The sequence below is a fragment of the Danio aesculapii genome, chromosome 20 (assembly GCF_903798145.1).
Source record: "Danio aesculapii chromosome 20, fDanAes4.1, whole genome shotgun sequence".
Lineage (NCBI taxonomy): Eukaryota > Metazoa > Chordata > Actinopteri > Cypriniformes > Danionidae > Danio > Danio aesculapii.
In genome coordinates, this window is record NC_079454.1 from 35,347,684 (window position 1) to 35,370,127 (window position 22,444).

Consider the following 22,444-nt stretch of genomic DNA (forward strand, 5'->3'; position numbering starts at 1 on the left):
TGGTGATAATCTGGAGATCTGAGGCTAAATGGAAATAAGATCCCCAAGTCTGGCCCCAGTTGCCCTTGACAGTTAACACTGAGGTGAGACCCTGTAAAATAACACCCAGAAACTTCTAAACAGGAAAGAATCGAAGTTGCCCTTCCTCTGGTGCCCAAATAATCAAAAGAAATAGTTTGCCATCGTGCATATACAGTATGTTATTAGTAGGGTCAGACAGAATCTGCCACCATTTTTTGCGATTTCTGCAGAGAATTTTGTAAAAAAAAAAAATAAAGAAATAAAAAAATTCGGTGGATTTATGTGGAATGATTTTCATCGTGTCTATTTCGGTTATAGTATCATAACCGAAAACTTAATATATGAAATAAAAAATATTACATTTTATTACTTTTATTTAATGTTTACAATGCAAAACCAATTAGATACATTTATTTGGTAAACAAAGCAAGTCTGTCCTATAATATATCTACTAAAAGACAGAAAATATTACTTTACAAACTGTATTGTATCACAATAATCTTAATAAAACAATTAAAAAACAAATAAATATAAATGTACACAAATTTACACACGTAAATACTGTACATAGACTCAATGATGGGCTAAAAATATGCAGAAATGTGCAGATTTCTGCGCCCGCAGATTCCGTGTGGGCCTAGTTATCAGTGATAATAATATACACTAACCAATGACAAAATAGATACGACAACAATAAAATACATGCATTTTGCTGCCCTTTAAAAGTGTGTGCTTGCAATATTATACTATTATATTATAATTATTACTTTTTACACATTACATATTTACAAATAGTACATACTTGCATGCAACTAACATTAAAATTAACCCTTATGCTAACCATAAAGTAAATGCATGTCACTACTACTTATTCTCACCAAGGTTATATTTATTTAATAAAGTAAAAATAGTAGTGTTTTGAAATATTACTTTAAAAATTCAACTGCTATTTATCAATATTATTAAGAAATCACATTTTTTTTGGCCAATACTTTGGTCTTTAGTGTCACACAATCTTTCAGAAATCATTTCATATGTAAGGATTTAGTGCAGGGCTTGACATTAACTTTTTTGATCACCAGCCAGTGCTGCTAATAGTTTTTCAACATAACTAGCCACTCGCCATTTTCACTAGCCACAACTTTGTTGTTAGTAAAATATATATTTATATGGATACATTTGACTTTGGCATGCTAAAATTACTTGTGTTATGTCTACATGAGTCCTCATCCATTTCACTTTTTGTGTGCTGTGTATGGCCTTTCTCAATGAGCATGTGGTTTCATAGTGTCGCATCGCAATTACATCTTGTTTCACATGACTTTTCAGGTCTCACCACTAAGGATTTACCTACTTTTTCTCTGGCCACACCAAAAATAAACAAATAAATAAATAATTTCTTAGCCACAAAATTGAAATAATTACAAATTTTCAAAACAAGCAAAAATTGAGCTGTATATATACCCTTTTTATTCAACAAAACCTTTTTTAAAAAAAACTATTGACATTTAAATCTTTTTGTCTAGTCTATTTCAAAGATAACCAATCACATCAGTTGTGTTTTTCTAGGCACGGTTGCTTTGCGCAAGGAAACGGGAACACGCAAGCATTTAAAAACTAGCACATCACCTGTGCCAGTCAGTCAGTCATGGTGTCAGTCAAGCTGCTTCTCTATGGGCATCCTTATTGTCAAACTTTGCTTTTAAGAAAACTACAATTTAAAAATTATTTTCAACCGGCCAAAGTGGCTAGTGGGTGTGGTCGTCTAACCCACCACAGCTGAAATCTACCCGCATTTGACGGGTGTTAATGTCAAGCCCTAATTTAATGTATATGCTTTTTTTTAAATCTGTTGATTAATATAAATTACACAATAAAAAATTCGGAATAAAATGTAATTATTTTAAAAACCTGATTAAAATTTTATGTTGCAAATTTGTTAGCATATCAACCCATGTGTTATCTGCCAAAATGATGCTCGAGGTTTTCCAAGAGCTGCCTTTAATTATTTAGCCATTTGTTCTATTACTTTAAACCAACTGGTCTGCATTAGTGAATATAAAAAGTCAGCTCCCCATAAGTTCACCCAGGTGTCCCAGCAGAGCAACCACAGGTGTAGTTCATCACATTAACTGTGGACTTGTTACATAACATTTGTCAACAGAAAGTATCCAAAGAAAAGTCAAATAAACAAATGACACCTGGTTCAATGCTCTCTAATGCAACGAGATGTAAATATTGTCTCTGACTTAAGTGTTCGAGAACTTTTATGGCTATTGTGCAATTTGTGCAATAAATAATGTTTACGTAATCGTAGTTTTAAATTGATTTATTTTCCTTTAACATATTTTATTAATTACCTCAATGTAACTTTTGTATAATTATACGTATTTTTATTTCCTCAAATGCAGCCAAGAATGTGTGTTTTTCAAACTCTTTATGAGTTCTTTATGAGCTAAATGAAAGATTGCTTTTTGTGAATCTATAAATAAAAGCAATTCTATTTAGGGCTTTTAAAAGAGCCGTTCCCAGCGTGTCTGGCTCCTGGCTCAGCACAGGGGAACTGAGGCTGGATTTCATTATTGTGTTAACCTGGATCTCTAACACCGCACGGACAAAATGAAAACCACACTTTCAGGCTGCCCAATTCCCTGTGCGCTCTCGGTGTATTCTACAGGTATCGCTTTCAAAGAGCTGTGAAAAAAAACAAAAAAAAAAAACATGGCTTCCTCTGTTGCCCATTCACTTGCTCCTTATTTTTCAGCACCTCTCTTCTGACTTCATGACAATGTATTTTTTTTTCCCTCACAGGCTGATGAATAATTTAAAAAGCTCTCTCTGTTGTTGGATCCATGTTTTTCCTTGCTATTTTTTTACGTTTCGATGGACTCATTCTAGTCATCATTAACGACCTCATATCAAATAATCCCCTCTGTGATCAATGCTTTGGAAAAGAGCTCAAATATTTTTTACACAAAGTGGGCCGCGCCATAAATCATAGCATCAAGTCATCACATTAGTGCTTCGCTGAAACCCCTAAACAGTAGGTGTATGGCAACTGAAGCAGATTTAGAGAAAGCTGAATAGAGGGAGCTGTGTTTACTCTCAAAGCTGAGGGTATTGCTGTTGGAGGACTGCTGTGGCCTGCTGGGATGCCGGAGGACCCTTTTGACGCAGCACTTTTGGGCCCTGCTCTGCTAAAGGCAACAAAACTGGAAGACAAGGATGTGTGTGCGGCACAGAAATAACAGAACCAACACATCCTCTGCAGCCAGCGGGACTGATTCATCATGTTTAAATGTACCTGCTGGGGAAACCCTGCTGTCCTAATAGATCTCCGTTCTGATAGTCGGTGAAGAACTCTGGACTGATGGCACCATCTGCTGGGATTATTCCATCTGCAGGAATCACAAAATAGGTATTACAGATTACAGACAAAAAGAAAATGCATCATAACTATTTCTTATTTAATTAAATTAAATTAAATTTATCTTTTACAATGTAGATTGTGTCAAAGCAGCTGAACATAGAAGTTCTAGTAAATTGAAACATATCTAGTAAATTGATATATCAGGAGACTGACAAGACTTTGAAACACATGCACATATTTTGTTTGTTGTTGCCAGAGTATTCAAATCACAAGAAACAAAGATGGTGTGTTTTTAATGCATCTTTCATTCAAAAGCTGCACTGCAAAAAACATCTTTTCTTACTAAGAGTTTTGGTCTTGTTTCTAGTCCAAATATCAAAAAATATTCAAATCAAGAAGCTTTTTTAGAATTATCTGAAAATAACAATCTGCTCATTTTAAAACAAGGGTATTTATGCCACTGGCAGATTGTTAATATCGTTTTAAGGAAAAACACATTTAATTTTGACTTAATATTTCTTAAACAAGACAATATTTTTTGCTTGTCTAGAAAATGCTTTTTGATTTAATTTTTATATATTTGGACAAAAACTCTAAGTAAAGCATTTTTTGTAGTGTGCATAATTATTCATCAACACTACACACATTCAAACACCCTTTTCATAGGAACTACTTTGTTAAAATCCTGCCCAGTATAACCTGCACTGTAGAAGAGGTCTGGCCGTTCCAGGATGTCACCATTTTGGAGGAAAGGCTCTCCATCATCTCCATACATGAAAGGCTCTGCCTCATCCATCTGCCGGTTCTCCACCATCTCCAGCCACTGCGAGTTATGCCAACGAAACTTCTCACTCTGGATCTTCTTGCCCCACTCCACATCATATTCCTACAGACAGAAGTATTAGCACAGGGTACAGAAAGGCTCCGCCTGTACTGCCTCGCTGCATGCGCTATACAGAATTCATGGGATGAATCAGGTGCGCTGTGTTCATTGGCAGAAGGATAACATGGTAGCTGTTTATTTTAACTCAACAGGGACAGAGCGTAATAAAATCCCTTTGAGGTTGGTGGAAATAGCTAAGTTAAGCAGCCCAGATCTCTGATTAATCATCCCCACACGGGGTGGAAGTCATGGGGTTCTGACAGCCATCTGAGGTCCAGGCCTCAAACAGGCCTCATTGTCACCGGCAGGCACAGTGACAGCTTTTGCCAGTGTACAAATTCATCATTGTGAAGCATTAAAGACTCCCACAGCTAATCAGAGCAATGAATGTGGTCCGATACCCCGGCTAATCAATCTTCAGTTGGCTGAGCTCATGACGTTACTGAACATTTGGATGCGAAGGAGGGTTGGGTGTTTTATAAACAACTCTGATGAAAAACTCTCAAAGCCTATCCAGAAATAACATGTAAAAATGAATTCTGAATTACTTCTCCTGTCTCGGTTTAAAAAAAATCATGGCCATAAATAAATAAACAACAAAAAATAAATAAAAACTTCACCACAGAAATAGATTTTCATTTTAGTATAGAAAAAGAAGAGTAAAGATGACCAACAGCATGTACTGTATGAGAATGTGTGGTATTCAGCAGATCTGTGTTCTGTCCTCAATTGCCCACGTGACACTAAGCAGGCATCTCTTCCTCTCTCTTTGATGTGGCTCACTGCTTTAATGGCCTTTTCCGATCAGATGTATGGAACACTTCCCTTGGCCTCAAGACCAGCCCTAATTGCATTAATCTGAGGCCTGCGACAGATCACATATGACAGAGCTGCTTCGGGACAGCTTATACATTTAACCCGCTAGCAAAGGTATTCAACCCAATAGTCTTTCATGTCAACTGACCCTGACTACAAACCACATGTGCCATATTTATCATTAGCAATGAAGTGCTGATTTTATTAAGTAGCTCTGAATAGACATGATGGTCTCCATAATAAATTACTCAAAAGAAGAAGGAAGAAAAGTTTGAGCCGGTTCTTTACAGTGTTACTGTAACAAATCTATTACATTTACTAAATTAACCAAAACTTTAAATGGAAAAGATGCACTGTTGTTTTTTTATTTTGTGCTAAAAACTGTTTGGAGTAAAGATTTAAGTTGTACATTTAGCGATGAACATTGGACGAAAATTTGCCAAAACTCAAATGAACCATCAAAAAAAATTTGAATCGCTTTTAATGGACTCTGGGTAGGCTTTTCAGGCTTGGGTTGAAGGACTCTAAATGCTGCTAAATGCTGGAGATGTGAGAGCGAAGAAGGAGACTTGATGCATGCCCTGTGGTCCTGTTCTAAAATACAGGAATTATGGGTTAAAGTGCACAATTACATTCAGGATGTTTCTGGATGCTGCTTTTCGTTTTGTCCTAAAATATTATATATATGTTGGGGTCTGATGTGAAGATGTCTGAGTGGATTCAAATAAGTATTATGATTGGTAGACAAATTATTATGAGGTGATGCCGTTCATCAGGTCCACCATCATTTCAAGAAAGGGGTACGGAATAGGGAAAGGTGGCAGCATATGAAAAAATTACATATAGATGGGGAAACTATTTGGCATTTTTGCAGGATGAATAAGGTCACTGTGGTGAGACGCACTATAAATCAGATTTTTTAATGTATTATTATTATTGTTGCATTGCTATTTTATTTATGTATTTTTTTACTCTTATTTTCTGTATGTGTGCTTTTAAATTTATTGAGTTTATATCATTTATCTGTATTTACTGGATTTATGATAGCAACATCTAATTACAGTGACTGCCACTGTTGGGGAGGGGAGGGGAAAGGGAGTGCTAAAAGGATATAAAAATGTGTAAACTAATGGTAATGTTAAATTATTAAAGAAAAAAAAAATCAATCATAAAAAAATGTAACAAAACTTTAAAATAACTGTTCTAAAACCTTTATAATAACTTTTTCTTACTATTTAAATTTTTATGTAGCTGTATCCTAATCTGATTTAGTCTTATGTCAACACAATGTAAGATTTAAGACAACTAAATCTATGATAGACTGATTATATATTATTATATTTGCATTAAAACTACCTCACACTTTCAAGCAAACCTATTTATTTGTATCAATAAATATACACCATCCCATTTATTATTTTACACATTTTTGTCATTTAAAACATTTTTGTTTAGAAAAATCACATTAATCACATTATTAGCTATTATAAAAATGATGTTAATAAACTCAAGTCTTAACAGACCTATTGCCCTTAACAGATGTTTTTAGATATGTTAACAGATGTTACCAGTTAACTGTAAAAAAGTAAATGCTTATTACTTTAACAGTAAAATCTAAAATAAGTAAATCTAAAATAACTATAAATTAAATCTAAATATTAATTGTTTCAATTATTTTACAAAATATTATTATTTTATTTTTAAATTAAATTAAATTAAATCACAAAATGAATTACAATGAATATTGGACGAAACAATTGTGCTGCCAGGAGTCAGTTTGCCCACTGACACACGCACCAACTCTCTTCATATCTCAAATGTTTACGTGAATAAAATAGCACACCACTAGTTTAAGACACAGCAGATTTATACTTACAGCAATAATGTCCAACGTATTGTCACACACTTTGCGTATTTCTGCGTTTTTGTCATGCATCAGGTCAATGAGATATGCTGGAGCCTCTGAAAAGTTAACAGTCAAAGAGAAAAACTCTGTATGGCTGAACAACATCATCATTGCATAGCAGCAGATTTTCATGAGATAAAGGATACGTGTTTCTTTTATGATGACATCTCGTGTGGCTTGGTGAAACACCATTTGGTAAAACACGTAGACGATCTGACAGACAAACTCATCATCTTCTTGCTGGGCTGAGGATTGAAAGACAAGAGAATGTTCTCAAACATGTCACAAACAACTATGAAACTGGCATTCCGATCATCTCAATGTCTCCTACCATTCAGCAGTTCTATTAGAGCAGGAATGATGCCTGATTTGGCCAACATTACGGCACAGGAGTCATCCATGGAGACAGTGCCAATCATGATCACCACCTCAAGAATAAGATCATCCTCTGCAGAGCCTAAAACAGTAAATAAATGGGAAGTTATAGCCAAATGTCAAACTTCCTGACTTCCACTGACTAAAAAGCTGAATTTCCACAGGTTCAAATGAAAGAAAGAACAAGGGGCTTTTGTGTTTTGTTTAATGTTTAAATAGTTTGAGCTCAAATATCATTTTTCATTATTTAAAAGCCATTATGAGTGCAACAGTGAATAATTTACCTCAGATTTCAAAAATAAATGAAAAGAAACAAGAGCACACAGTCTTTGTAGTGGTCATTTTTAGCCAAAGCTTATGAAATGTACATTTTCCTGACATGTTTGGCTTGGGCTACGTTTACACGACAACAATGTAGCCAAAAACTGAAAGGTTTTCTCATTGTATTTTGAAAAGGTTTTCAAAACTGTGTTTAAACAAATGCTGTATTACATATACCCGGCCAGTATTTGGTATTGTCACCTTTTTAGTAAACAGAATCTGTAGGAAAATGACAACTTGCAGTTGGTGGCTTGGTGCTGATGTGTATCTAGAAATATTGTGTGTCCAAGATCAGTCTCCGTTGTTGATATTAATCTGATCTAAATCCACGCTTGCTGATTAAGCATTAGCAAACAATTGAGAAGAAACAACAACACTACCACATACTCCACCATTGTTGTGTGTTTGTTTCTGTTTACCTTTAAGCTATACCACCTTAAATGTCAATGTTTTAAAAGACTCTTTTTTTCAACTGTTTACATGGTGTCAACAATGATTGTTCTCAAAAACTTAAACTTTTATAAGCCCATTTTAAGATTTATGTATTTGTCACAAAAATGCTGTTCTCGTTTAAACAAACAGGCAAAATGCATGAAAATGAGCAGTTTGGGCTAAAACATTGTCATGTAAATGGCCTCTTAATTAGCAGGTAATGTTTGATGAGTTGGAAAAGGAAAAAAAAAACTTAAAGGTGGAGTAGGTGATTGTCTTCAGATAAATGTTTTGCTGTGCTGGTTCACAGTCCAATAGTATTGATTGAAGTAAATGATCTAAATTAATTTATATGTATTTTTATATTCTGGGTAAGGCATAAGATTAAAAAATGTTCATCCAATTAAATATTGTCGAGCCGACAATTCCCAAAATTCTGATAAGTAGCCTAAACTGTCCGTCAACAAATGTAGATTTGTACATCTGCGCAGCCGTTCACGCAGTTTGCACACGCATGCACGTTCACGGGCAAATGAGAGATATAGCGACCGGTAAAAACAAAACTTTAACTTTAACTCAATATCTGAGTTACTTTTGCACGCTGGAGGAAGGACAACACCATGGCTGAAGTATTTTAGACCGTTTATGTTTTGAAACTATGTTGTTTTAACATTGTTGTTTTAAATAACTTGTTATAACAGCTAACATCAGTTAATAGTGCTATTCCACATAACCTGCTTTACTGTGGTAAAGTTGGTTTTATATTTACATTGGTTAATTTTTCAACAATGACAACCTGTGACGTGCTCCCTATATCGTTTACCATGCTACTTTGAATATTCGGTCTGAAATAGCATGCAAGTATGGCTTAGTAATAAGTGTAATTACTGCACGCCGCCGGCCAACCAATAAGCAGACAGTAGTCGCTTTAGGACAAAGCGTGTGAGAGAGTGAGACAAGCGATCCTTGCATGCATGAAACACTGCACATTATGACAGGGTTTGCTTGCTACACAACTAAAAATGTACTAGATATAATACAGTTTTTTGTTGGGAATTATAGTATTACAAATTACTGTAAAGTTTTTTAACTGGAGAATGGCATAATCTAGTGGATTGTCTACTGTCATCTTTAAGGTGCGTGTTCATGTTTCAGGAGCCATAGCTTTGGAAGGCAGGCAAGGGATTTTGTTTTCAAAGATATTAAGCTAACTGGTTAGCATTTTGGCAGATCACCTACTGCACCTTAAAAATACCAATAGACCAAACTTGTGAAACAACGTGAAAAACTAATATTAAACTAATATGGTACAGAAATTTACATTTCCGTAAATGGAAACTAATATTTAAAGTAAATAAAAGCAATTAAAAAGTCACTGACCCTGCTATTGCATGACAAAAGAACATAAAATTTGTTTTAAAGAACATAAAATCCCATGGGAACCCTGCATATGACAAGATATTGCGACTAACATTCCTATGAATTTTCCAATGTTAAGTTTACCAGGTTTGAGGTGGTCTTTGAGATAAGGCACCAGGTTGTACTCCTTTAGCACAAGTTCCCAGTCTAGATCAGGAATGGTAAGATTGGAAAGCGATCCCAAGCACTCAATCACAAACTCCTCTTCTTCCTTCAGTCCAATCTGAGCGGCCAGGTCACCAACATAATCCTCAAAGACAAGACATGTTTATTAATTTTCAAAGGTGCAAATCTCAATGCAATAATGCCAGCTAACATTTCTTGTATTTTTGAGTGTATTCTCCATTTTGATTCTCACAATGAAAAGATTTTTCGATGGTCCATCGTGCTGAGATATATTTCGGATCATCTTCATCATCAGGGGATCCTTTAGCTTCAGTGCTCTCTTCATCAGCATCTTCAGACCGTTGCCTTGAAAAGAAACATCAAATAAAGAAGAATCTCCTATGTTTTTAGGTTGTGCATTTGTGTCTATTCTTACCTTCACACATGATCTGGGTGTTCCTCCTGTTGGCAGCCAGGTTGATGCAGAAGGAAATGAGCTCAGCATCAATCCTCTCCTCACCACAATCAAACAACATCTGCATTACCTGACAAACGACACATGAAGAAATGACTAAATGAAACAAACATTCAAAACACTTATACTGTGGCTTTCTTAATATCGTTGTCCACAGTACACAACCTAGTTTGTTATGTCTACATGCTGTAAAAAATGATATAAACAAAGTCATGACAACAAATGTTTTATGCTACTTTAACTTTTTTCAATAAGTGAATCAGGTTTAATGTAACATTTTTTGTCAGTTTGACAAAGTAAGTTGAGATGACTAGAAATATTAATTTGATTCAACATAAATCTAGGTAGCAATATTTTATTTTACAGTGCATGTATATTGTAGAACTACCACAAAATTATTGTTTTTTTATTTCATGTTTACCAAGGCGGCCATTTTTATTCATTTAACCCTTTTTTGTTTCACATTTTTTCAAAATGTCTTTTTTCTCATGGTGGTAAAGCTAATGTTTTGGCACACCTAGAACGTTCATCAGACTCGCCTTTGTCCCACAAAAAAAGCTGACAGACCAGAAACATACTTTCCAAACTCCCATGCCCAATTTGTAAGCTTCCCAGACATCCAGGGGTTCCTGATTTTCTCAAGCGGATCCCAACTTTAGACACGAACCCGACGTGTCACTCTGCATTAGCACGTCACAAGAGCTGAGTGGAACAGAGGACTGGACTCTGCTACCTGAGGGGACGTAGGGGTCCAGGAAGGGAACTCAGAGGGGGAAGGGGACCGGGCAGAAGTCCAGGTCCAGGTTGAAGTGGTCAAGGGTTGTCAACATTGCCCCCTGACGTTAACGATAAGCAGGAGGCCTGAGCTTGGTCGGTGAGGAGGCAGCGGTGAGTATGCAAAGCATACAGTCCCATACTGAGTATCACATGGCAGCCGCCCTGCAGCCTAAATCACTGTGGCTAGACTTACTGGCACCTGCCCTGCTTTCACATGCAACATTCAGTCGCCCGCCAAAACGTTGGCAACCCCCAGCCTGCAGTGGCCAGATTTTCAATTCTCTAGTCACTCAATTCAGCCATGAAGGGCACTTCTATTTCCTCTCTTCTTAAACTTCATCGTCTGATTCCTATTCTGTGTAAATAAATCAAATCTGTAATCTCTAATCTGCTTCTAATTTAGAATTACAATTAATTTTAGTTTTTCATAACACATACAGATACTGTACAGACCATGAGCATCGTTCTATGGGAAAGACAAGACTAAAAAGTGAATTATTTGCTGTCAATGCTGATACAGTTGAAGGCTAAATTATTAGCCTTATTATTACTACTTTCATTCTTTTTCAAATATTTCTCAAGTTATGCTTAACAGAGCGTTTTGCACAGTATTTACCCAGTATTTCTTCTGGTGAAAATACTTTTAGTTTGGCTGGAATGAAAAATAAACACTTAAATATTATTAGGCCCTTAATTTATTATTATTTTTTTTTTTTTACAAATAATTGTTGTCCAATGACTTGCCTAGTTAACCTAACTGAGGCTTTAAATTGCACTGAATAAGCTGAATACTAGTATCTTGCAAAATAACTAATAAGATATTTAAGTACTGTCATCATGGCAAATAAATTATTTATTAGAAATTAGTTATTTAAACTATTATGTTAACTAAATGTGTTGAAAAAAATCCATTATGCAGCACTTGGGAAATATTTGAAAAAGAATTCAAATTTCACAGGGTTAATAATTTCGTCGATCATTTCTATCACCTTTTTTCTACAACTTTGTTTCAATTTTATCATATCTCAGTAAAAGTATCCTATAATTTTCATAATTTTCCCATGACATGTTAAATAATAAATTATTATTAATAAATATTTTCTAATAATTCAACCGCCCATTGTCAATTATTCATTTCATAGCACATTTTTAATTAAAATTTGTTTACAAAAATTATCACATTTGATCAGTGACGCTGTACAATTAAATCAAACAAACCCCATATTATGTGATGCAAAGCATTACAACACAGTGAGATACAGACTGTAAACCAGGGCCGGCTCTAAGCATGGGCAGGGGTGGGCTGAGCCCACACAAACGTCTGTCTTGCCCACCCAATCAAAAAGACAGCAGTATACAAATATGTTTTTATTTTCTTTTGTATGATTTGTGATTTGATAAAAGCAGTAAGGCGGGTTCTGTGTTGAAAAAGGGTCATTGAAAGCTCTGACATTGCTTCCAAGTGCAATGTATGAATATTTTGTGCCTTTAAAAAAGCCTGTTATAGGTTCCAATAACAGTGATGATAATGTGGCCCAGGAGCGTCACTAGATTCCATTCTAGGGCACATGCACCAGTAAAATATTTGAGACAAGATTTACATTATACGCCAGTGTATTCATTAAGAGTGGTAATCCCAGAATAAACATGTTATTCTCTATGTACAACCGAACCAACACTGGTGAAATCAATGTTTAATCAAAAACAAACTGTCACATGCGCACAGAAAACTAAAATGCACACCTCTCATACCGTTTCTGCTTGACGCGCTGCTCTCACAGTGTGAATTTCCATTGTTAACATGCATGACAAAAAATCTGCGCTGCTCACGCGGCGCTCATACATCGTGAAACCGGCTTGTATAACAGCCTTTCATGCAGGTGTCGGCACATACTGAGTTTTAAAAGTCAACAAAACTAAAGTTAAATAAATATGATGATGATCGACTAAGCATGGCTATGAAGCAGAAAGGAGGCATGATGAGTTCATGAGTCAGGTCTAAAAGACAACAGATATTTCTATAAAACATAAACATTTTTTTTGTTTACTACATAACTCTATAGAAATTCCTGCCAAAGACATCATAAATGATCTTAACACATCACTCCAATTGTGTCTTTACATTGTTTTCCAGTTACATTTAGGATTGATTTTGCTTATTTATATAGATTAATTGTATAATAATAATATCAACAATAATAATACTTTTATTTATTTAAAATAAATGTTAATATACATTTTTTTCAATATCTGTTTATGACAAAAATATTATAAACAAGTGGGAGGCTTTTGAGGAGGGGCCATGGTCCTGGTCCTCAATGCAAAAGTCAAAATATTACCTGGATATACATTTTTTAAACAAACTTAATTCTTTAAAATCTTTTTTTTTTTTTAAATCACAAAATTTATTTGTACTTATTTTGACTTAATATAATACGTAACTCTAAGCAAGAACATTCTTTTGTCAATATTTTGGCTATTCCATCTCCTAACCCCACCCCCAAAAATTGCACACCTGAGATTTCTGTCAGCCCACCCTTCTGTGGTTGGCAAGAACCGGGCCTGCTGTAAACTATCTGTACTGTATGAGCATTGGCTAATTCTGACAACAGTACAGACTAAATCAAAATGATGATTTGATGCATTCAAGGTAGAAGACCTGAATATGCTACTGCGCAAGAGGACAACAGGCACATCTGATGTATACAGAGCATGACAGGGCGGTTATAGACCTCTCCTGTCTCCTACTATAAGCTCATGCTAATGCAGGCTGACCTCTCACCTGTGGAATGCAGTCTGTGTAGGCAAACATGGACTTGAAACGGTCATCCATGCTGATGTGGTACAGAATGCGCATGGCGATCTGTCTCTGCGCTTCGTCTCCTGAAACACAAACATATGCAAGCCATGAATAGACAGACACACTCAGAGTATTCAAAGCAGTCAGAATTATACCTCCTTTAGTAGAAACCTACAGCAGGATATAGAGGATAGCATCAGGATGCTCTCCTAAGATCCTGTTTCAGTTCATGAATGCCCAAATATTACAGAATCAAGGCCTATGCTAGCGATGGAATTTGTGTTAAAGAGATTTATAAAATAAGGTATAAACAAAAGTATCTTACATTTTACAATGATCAAAAATAGAAACAAAACAGCTTTTTCAGACAAAATAATATACATATAAAATTATTGGTTGGAGAGATTTCTCTTTCAAATAAATATAATCCTTTTGTTGACAATTCTCAATCAGAGAGTTTTACATGTGAGGAAAATAAAATAAACCATAATACATTAATTTTAATAAGTATTGAAGAGAAAAAAATGTTGGGTGGTAATTAAACACATTCTTTACTCTCTGAACCATATTCAGAGGAAAATAAAGTAAACAACAACAGCAACAAAACATAAAACAAAACAGACAAAACAATAATTTTTTTTAGAAATAATTAAACAATAATTAATTGTTTAACAAATGACACCTACCTGTAAGTAAGCCATTACTGTTAAATGTCAGATATCAGACAATTTATATTCCTAATTCACTCTTGCACGAGTTTTTATCATTCAAAAGCAAGAAAAAAAGACAGATACAGACAGGGTTAGATATGTAAGATGGGTTACATATTTTTTTTAAAAAAGCAATTTTTTTAAATACAACAGAAAAGATTACCAAACAATAGAAATCTTCTGTTTGCCATTAATTGTATATCTAATTTTCTCTATTTGAATAAACTGCAACAGGTCATACATCCAATAAAAGTAGTTGGGCGGAGAAGGGTTTTTACAGTTCAGTAGTATAATTCTTTTAGCAATTATTAAGCAAAAGGCTAATACACTTGACTGCAAGTAAAGTACCGGTACATGGTTCAATTTTTTGTAGAGAAATATCAGCGATTTATTTAAAAATTGATGCCCCCAAAAAAAATGAATACTGGACAAAGCCAAAAGGTATGGTAAAGTGTAGCTGGAGCTTGTCGGCATCTGTCAAAAACAGGATCAATTTCTGGTTTAATTTTAGACCGTTTAACTTTTGTCCGATACATTCTGTGTAATAGTTTAAACTGTAACAGTGAATGACGAGCACAGATAGAAGTAGTATGTACACGACGAAGAACTCTTGACCATTCATCATCTGAAAAAAACATGGTTGACATCTGATTGCCAGTCTAATAAAGATGAAGAATCTAATATTATTTTTTAAAAATAAGTATGTGCATATATAAAAATTGGTCAATAGGGATGTGACAAGATCTCGTATGACGAGATCTCACGAGATTAAATCGCGATGAGATTTCTCATCGAGGTGACAAGTTGTCTCGTGAGTTGTGATGTTGTGGTGGAGAAGAGGGTGAAATTAGCATTGAAGATTGCTTTGCACACATCTGGCAACCCAGGCTCGCAAAGTTCCACGTGTCACTTGGTTGCTTGGGTGAGTGTGATGTAACCCCATCCAAACACATTATGGTTCAAAATGATGTTGTTGGATAGCACTTCAAATATGCTTGAAGTCATAATCGTCATAAACACAAATGGAATTAAGTGCAAACACTGCAATCAAACTATTACCGTCGTTTAGGACATTTAGCTACATTTTGCAACAGGATAAGGCAGACACACGGCTGTTTGACACTATTCTCTGCACCTACTGAGTAAGTAAAAGACCACACACACGCACACGCACGCACGCGCACACACACACACACACACTGATCTCCTGGAGACTTGAGACTTTACTCATTTATGTCGTCTGAAAAAAGCAGAATTTTTTTTTCATTGGCGTGCGTTATCAAATGACATTAAAAAAACTTTCTTCTATCTGTCCTTGCTTCATATTTGCACGATCGCATCTAGTAGCTTAGAGTGAGTCACGGGGGTATGGACAATATCTTGCTGAATGAAAGTGAAACAGATTCATTAAATTAAAAATGAAATACCAAACTTATATGATTTTTTTTGTGTGGAATGGAGTTCGATGTCTCATATGAAACTGTAAAGGGGAGAAGCCAGTCAGTAGAGTTTATAGCTAAATATTTAGTAATGTTTGCATGTCTTTTATAGAATTCAGTAAAATAGAAATCAAAAACCATTCATTATTTATTTTTTTAAAGCCCCTAAATTATTTTGCAGTTAGTGATTTTTTTTTCAGTTGAATAAAAATCTATTTTCCATTCATATATTAGCAAATATTTTGCAGTGTTTGCATGTGTTTACTGCATAGAATTCATTAAAATAGAAGTAAAATAACATTCAAATTACAAGTTGATTAAAAAAAAAGCACCTACAGTAAATACTTTTGCAAAAATTTTTTTGCGTCCTGTCTCGTTCTCCAGAACCCAATCTCGTGTCTCATCTCGTGTCGTGGAGTAAGCGTCTCAACACACTCCTATTGGTCAGACTCTGTTAGTTGCTTCATGGTTTTATTAGTTAATGTGTGTATTAAAATGAATTAATAATGAGCAATACTTGCACAGTACTTATTAATCATAGTTCAACATTATAATATAAATAATGCATATCTAATGCATCAGTTAATGATAAATATTGTTCATTGTTTGTTCATGTTAGCAAATGCATTAACTAACATGAACTAATACAACCTTATTGTGAAGTGTTACCGAAATCTTTATGAAAGATCATGTAAAAGATCTCACCTTTGACATCAAAACAGGAATATGAAAAAAAACAACAACATTTGAACATCAAAAAGCAAGTTAGCAAAAATAACATTTTAACCTCTCCATTTTTTTTTGTTAAGATCTAGTGTTTTATTTTTCCAGGCCTGAGTAACTATGACCCTGAGAAAGTTTCCTTTCACGTAGCAGACCAAAAACCTGTTTCTGGTAAGAACCTGAGCCTCCGACTTAATCAGGCAGACAGACACAAACCCGAGAGAGGGAAGAGGGGGCGTGGACGGGTCGGAGCCGGCCATGGACCCTTTAGGCAAGGTTATCTCAGCCTATTGGAGCCAGATGTGCTCCTCAAGACCCCTGAAAAGAGAAGGGCTTCTCGATTTAATTGGGGGAAAAAAAGGAGGAAGCATAAATTTTACTACCATTAATAACTTCAAGCCAAGCTGCTCTGCACCGCTAGCGCCGCGATTGGCCCAGACATGTGCTTCTCATTAGTAAAAGACATACACGAGCGTACCAACCAGCTCTAGCGCACACTCAGAGGTCAATCGCAAACGCGCACACACACACACACAAACACACACACACACACACACACACACACACCTCGAGTTAACGCCTCAGCCTGCGCGTCAGGAGAGGAAAACGGGGGATCCTTTACGAGGATGGAGGAGAAGGGCCTGTAAAAATGTTCAAAACAGCCCTGAAGCCTGGGAGAAAAAAAAAGACCATTAAAAATTCATTATCCTGTTCAGGGTGCGTTTAGTGGGAGAGCAGGAGAGCTAAACTTCAATTACACCCCAGTAAGATTTAAACCACCCAACCACCATAAAAGCCACAGCAGCCAGGCCTTCAGGCGGCCACTAGAACCCCAAACACCCATGTCCTTCAGAGCTGATCAAGACATTGAGCAAACGCTAATGGTAAACAGTAGGGATGGAGCAAGATAGGTGACTAGTCATCCAGCAACTGATTCATGAAACTAACTAATCATAAATGCATTATTTATTATTCGTTTTCTTAACAAGTATGGGTTTCTTATTTGTTAGAAACTTCAGTCCCACTTTATATTTTGATATTTAAATATTTTGGACTTACATCAGAAAAAAGGCACAACGTACTTATTGTGTTCATAAACAGTGCATCCGGAAAGTATTCATAGCACTTCACTTTTTCCACATTTGTTTATGTAACAGCCTTATTCCAAAATGGATTAAATTCATTTATTTCCTCAAAATTCTGCACACAATACCCCATAATTACAATGTAAAAAAAAAATTTTTTTAAATGGTTGCAAATTTATTTAAAATAAAAAACCTGAACAAGCACATGTACATAAGTATTCACAGCCTTTGCTCAATACTTTGTTGATGCACCTTTGGCAGCAATTACAGCCTCAAGTCTTTTTGAATATGATGCCACAAGCTTAGCACACCTGTCTTTGGGAATGTTTGCCCATTCCTCTTTGCAGTACCTCTCAAGCTCTATCATCTCCAGAGATGTTCAATAGGATTTAGGTCTGGGCTCCAAACGTAAGGCCTCACATTCACTCCAAAGAGTTTAATGTTAGTCTCATCAGACCGGAGAATTTAGTTTCTTATGGTCTGAGAGTCCTTCAGATGCCTTTCAGAAAATTCCAGGCGGGGAGAGGATTCCATCTGACCACTCTAAAATACAGGCCTGATTGGTGGATTGCTGCACAGATTGTTGTCATTCTGTAAGGTTCTCCTCTCTCCACAGAAGAATGCTGGAGCTCAGACAGAGTGACCCTGACTAAGGCCCTTCTCCCCCGATCATTCAGCTTAGATGGCCGGCCAGCTCTAGGAAGAGTCCTGGTGGTTCCAAACATTTTCCACTTACGGATGATGGAGGCCACTGCTCATTGGAACTTTAAGAGCAGAAGAAATTTTTCTGTAACCTTCCCCAGCCTTGTGCCTTGAGGCAATCCTGTCTCGGAGGTCTATGGACAATTCCTTTGTCTTCATGCTTGGTTTGTGCTTTGACATGCATTATCAACCTTGGGACCTTATATAGACAGGTGTATGCCTTTTCAAATAATGTCCAATAAACTGAATTTACCACAGGTGAACTCCAATTAAGCTGCTGAAACATCTCAAGAATGATCAGTGGAAACAGAATGTACCTGAGCTCAATTTAGAGCTTCACGGCAAAGGCTGTGAATACTTATGCACATGTGATTTTTCAGGTTTTTTATTTTTAATATATTTGCAACAATTTCAAAAACTCTTTTTTCACATTGTCATTATGGGGTATTGTGTGTAGAATATTGAGGAAATAAATTAATTTAATCTATTTTGGAATAAGGCTGTAACATTAAAAAATGGAAAAAGGGAAGTTCTTGAATACTTTCCGGATGTTCTGTAGTATTGCACAAACCTTGAGTGCTCTTGAAGTGGGATACATGTAGGGTTAGGGACAGCTTTGGGTAGGTTTAAGTGTGGGTTAAGGTGTAATGAATGATCAACAGTGTAATTATAAATGCAATTACAGATGTAATTATAAGCAGATTTGAAAAAAAAAATATTCGTACAATGTACTAAATGAACATGCAAACTCCACACAGAAACGCCAACTGACTCAGCCGAGGCTTGAACCAGCGACCTTCTTGCTGTGAGGCGACAGCACTACTTACAGCACCACTGCGTCGCCTAATTAATCTTTTCCTGAAAAAAAAAAATCTATATAAAAGGTTTATTTGCCCAAAACATAAAAGTTTGGTTTTATCTGAAATATCTAAACTTTCTTACATGCATATTTCACCCAAAAATCTAACTTTGCTGTTAATTTACTCTCCGCCAGCAACTTTAAATTTATTGGTGAATTATCCCTGTAAATTAGGCCACAGAATTTATTGTCTCAGAATTTATTTTTGGACAAAACGACTACAATATCTGCCAATGGGTTATGAAAAATAAACTTTTTGTCCCTCTGAAGTTTATTTTTATCTCAAGTTTATTTTTAATTTATTCTTGTCTAAAGCATAAGTTAACATTGGATTTTCTACTCCCTGAAAAACAAGACAACAATAATACGGAAGAAAATCCTCATGTTTTGCTGCATGGAGGAAGAGGGAGTTGTCAATCCGAGTCTTTTAGCTCTGTAATAAGTCACCAAGAAGGTTCAACTGGCAAACTTCACTTTCATCTTATCAGCAAGGTCGTGACCCTCAAAGGGTCTTTTGGGAGGAGCGGATAGGAGCTCACTTGACGATTCATGAGGCATCTGCAATACTCTGACAGGCCTGGATGTAACATTCGTACAAAGCAGACCAGATAAAAGCAAAGGTTCTTAAAAAAATACTTAGAAAAACACAATATCATCCATACTCGTGCAAAGGACCATTAGCTTTTTGGCAGCCAGTCCAAAGTGTTCATAAAGAATGAGTTAGTTGTGTGTATCTGCTGGAGAAAGAAAATCTCAATAAGCCACTAAATGTAGACTTCCTTCATTCTGAAAGAACAACATTTACTTTAGAGCTGAAGGTGTTTCTTTAACAAATATATTACATTAATTGCATGGGACACACGACACCCCCCCTGGGGCCTTGCAAAAAAACACATTGTTGCTGCCAAAGCCAACCATGCCTGTACATATAGTCCATGCACCAGTTTCGTTTCATCTCAGGAAGTGGTCTTTGAAAGACAGGACAGAAACAGACTGTAACTGCTTTATGAGGCTGAGAAGCCCTTGCATCCTCAAACTCAACGTAAATGACTGGTAGATTTTACCATGGCTTCCGGTGCCTCAATAGTTGCAACAAAGCTGACAATAATTTGTATTGACAAAAACTGGAAATTATAACATAGGTTAAATAGAGCCTTGTAATTACTCAGAAACTTGGATTTAAATTTGATTTGAATTTTAAATTGTGGATTTAAATTTGCTTTTATTTTATCCAAATATTTCTTTTGTGAACTGCCCCCTCTTTAATATCCATATACTGTACATACAAAAAAAAAATGAATGAAATAATAATAATTATAATAAAATATCCAAATGTTTGTGATTTATATACTCTACAAAATTTTCTGACTTAAAATAGCAAATATACAAATATTACAAATAAAATATAAAATAAAATATATAAAATAAAATAAAATAAAATAAAATAAAATAAAATAAAATAAAATAAAATAAAATAAAATAAAATAAAATAAAATAAAATAACATTTAAGCTCACAGAGGAAAACTATTGTTTTATACTGTGAGGGAAATAAGTATTGAACATGTCATGGTTTTTCCTGGTAATAATAGTTCTAAAGGAGCTGCTGACATGGAATTGAACCAGATTTTGGTAAAGAAAATCTGAAAAATGACTTATGTGTAATAAAAATGGAATGACACAAGGAGAAAGTACTATTGAACTGTATTTGATACTTGCCATTCTACAGCTTGATTTTCTTTCTCTAAAAGCATTTAAGTTTGTTTGACTGTGTTTTGAATAATTGTCTTGCTGAAATGTCCACACTGGTTTCATCTTCATCATCCTGCTAATGTATATGTTGGACTAAAGCAGCTAATATTAATTTACAATGATGAAGGGCAGACAGTTGCTGAATAAATATTGAGAGAGGCTTTCACTGCCTTTCTACAGCTCCCTTTCTTTATGTGTTCAATACTTTTCTTCCTGCGTCAATTCATTTTATTACACATAACATAATTTGTAAACCAATTAGTTTAGTTGTTTTTGCATATATAGATTTCTTTGGTTATTACCAACATCTGGTGAAAATTTCAAGTCAACAGCACCTTTAGAAATATGTTTTCCGAGAAAAATGGTTCAATACTTTTTAATGAACACTCAATCTTACCTAGCATTGAGGTGAGTTTGGGCAGGAGGTCCGCCTGCACCATCTTGCTGCGGAGGCCGGTATCAAAGGACAGATTGAGGAGCAGGCGAAGAGTGACATTCAGCAGATCTTCATGTTCACAGGGCACCAGTTTGGCCAGCTTCTCCACTGTATCTACTTCAGCCTATCAAACAAAGAGACATACAGCTGAAGTCAGAATTATCAGCCGTCCTGTGCCTTTTTTTTCCTTTTTCAAATATTTCCCAAATGATGTTTAACAGAGCAAGGAATTTTTCACAGTATGTCCTATAATATTTGTCTTTCCGGAGAAAAACTTATTTGGTTTATTTTGGCTAGAATAAAAGCTATTTTTTTTCATAATTTTAAGGTCAATTTTATTAACCCCATTAGTTTATTTTATTTTCGATTATCTACAGAACAAACCATCATCAAACAATTACTTGCCTAACTACCTTAACTTGCCTAGTTAACCTTATTTACTTAGTTAAGCCTTAAAATGTCTCTTTAAGCTGAATACTAGTATCTTGAAAAATATCTAGTAAAATATTATGTACTGTCATCATGGCAAAGATAAAAAAATCAGTTTTTAAAAATATTAAACAATTATTAAAAATAATAAATATTGTTATTAAAACTATTATGTTTAGAAATGTATTAAAAAAATCTTTCTGTTAAACAGAAATTGGGGAAAAATATATACATGGAGGCTAATAATTCAGGAAGGTTTATGATTCATACTTCAGCTGTGCGACTGTGATGGACAAATGTCAGAGCCTGATCCAGGGTCAGTCAATCAGTCAGTTTCTCCTAGTCATGTGCCTGTGGCTTTTGCTTGTTAACACATCTGTTTTCTCCAGCTGTGGTCAAACACTGCCACAGACGGTCAGCCTGGCAGAAACGTGATCCCCATTAAAGCCATTGTTCACAGCCTGGAACTAGTTTTCAAATAAAGCCTTCAACGTTGATATCTGCCAACATCCACAACCTCGAATTCAACGTCAAACAACACGCAGGACGTTATTGCAAACTTCATCTCCAGCAGACGAAAAGTGTTAAATTAATCATATAAAAGTGTGTGG

At 35.4% G+C, this 22,444-nt stretch overlaps 1 protein-coding gene across 1 annotated transcript in view; it reads right to left on the minus strand.

The window, feature by feature from the left end:
- kifap3a (kinesin-associated protein 3a) overlaps positions 1-22,444 on the minus strand; it is a 36,807-nt gene that overhangs the window by 2,968 nt on the left and 11,395 nt on the right. Inside the window, exons 10-19 of the mRNA XM_056445652.1 lie at positions 21,366-21,528; positions 13,683-13,783; positions 10,085-10,193; positions 9,902-10,014; positions 9,628-9,793; positions 7,328-7,453; positions 7,143-7,241; positions 6,967-7,052; positions 4,091-4,277; positions 3,326-3,419 (exon numbers count right to left, since the gene is read on the minus strand). Coding sequence (XP_056301627.1) covers positions 3,326-3,419; positions 4,091-4,277; positions 6,967-7,052; positions 7,143-7,241; positions 7,328-7,453; positions 9,628-9,793; positions 9,902-10,014; positions 10,085-10,193; positions 13,683-13,783; positions 21,366-21,528 — 1,244 coding nt within the window. The remainder of the gene's footprint in view (positions 1-3,325; positions 3,420-4,090; positions 4,278-6,966; positions 7,053-7,142; positions 7,242-7,327; positions 7,454-9,627; positions 9,794-9,901; positions 10,015-10,084; positions 10,194-13,682; positions 13,784-21,365; positions 21,529-22,444) is intronic.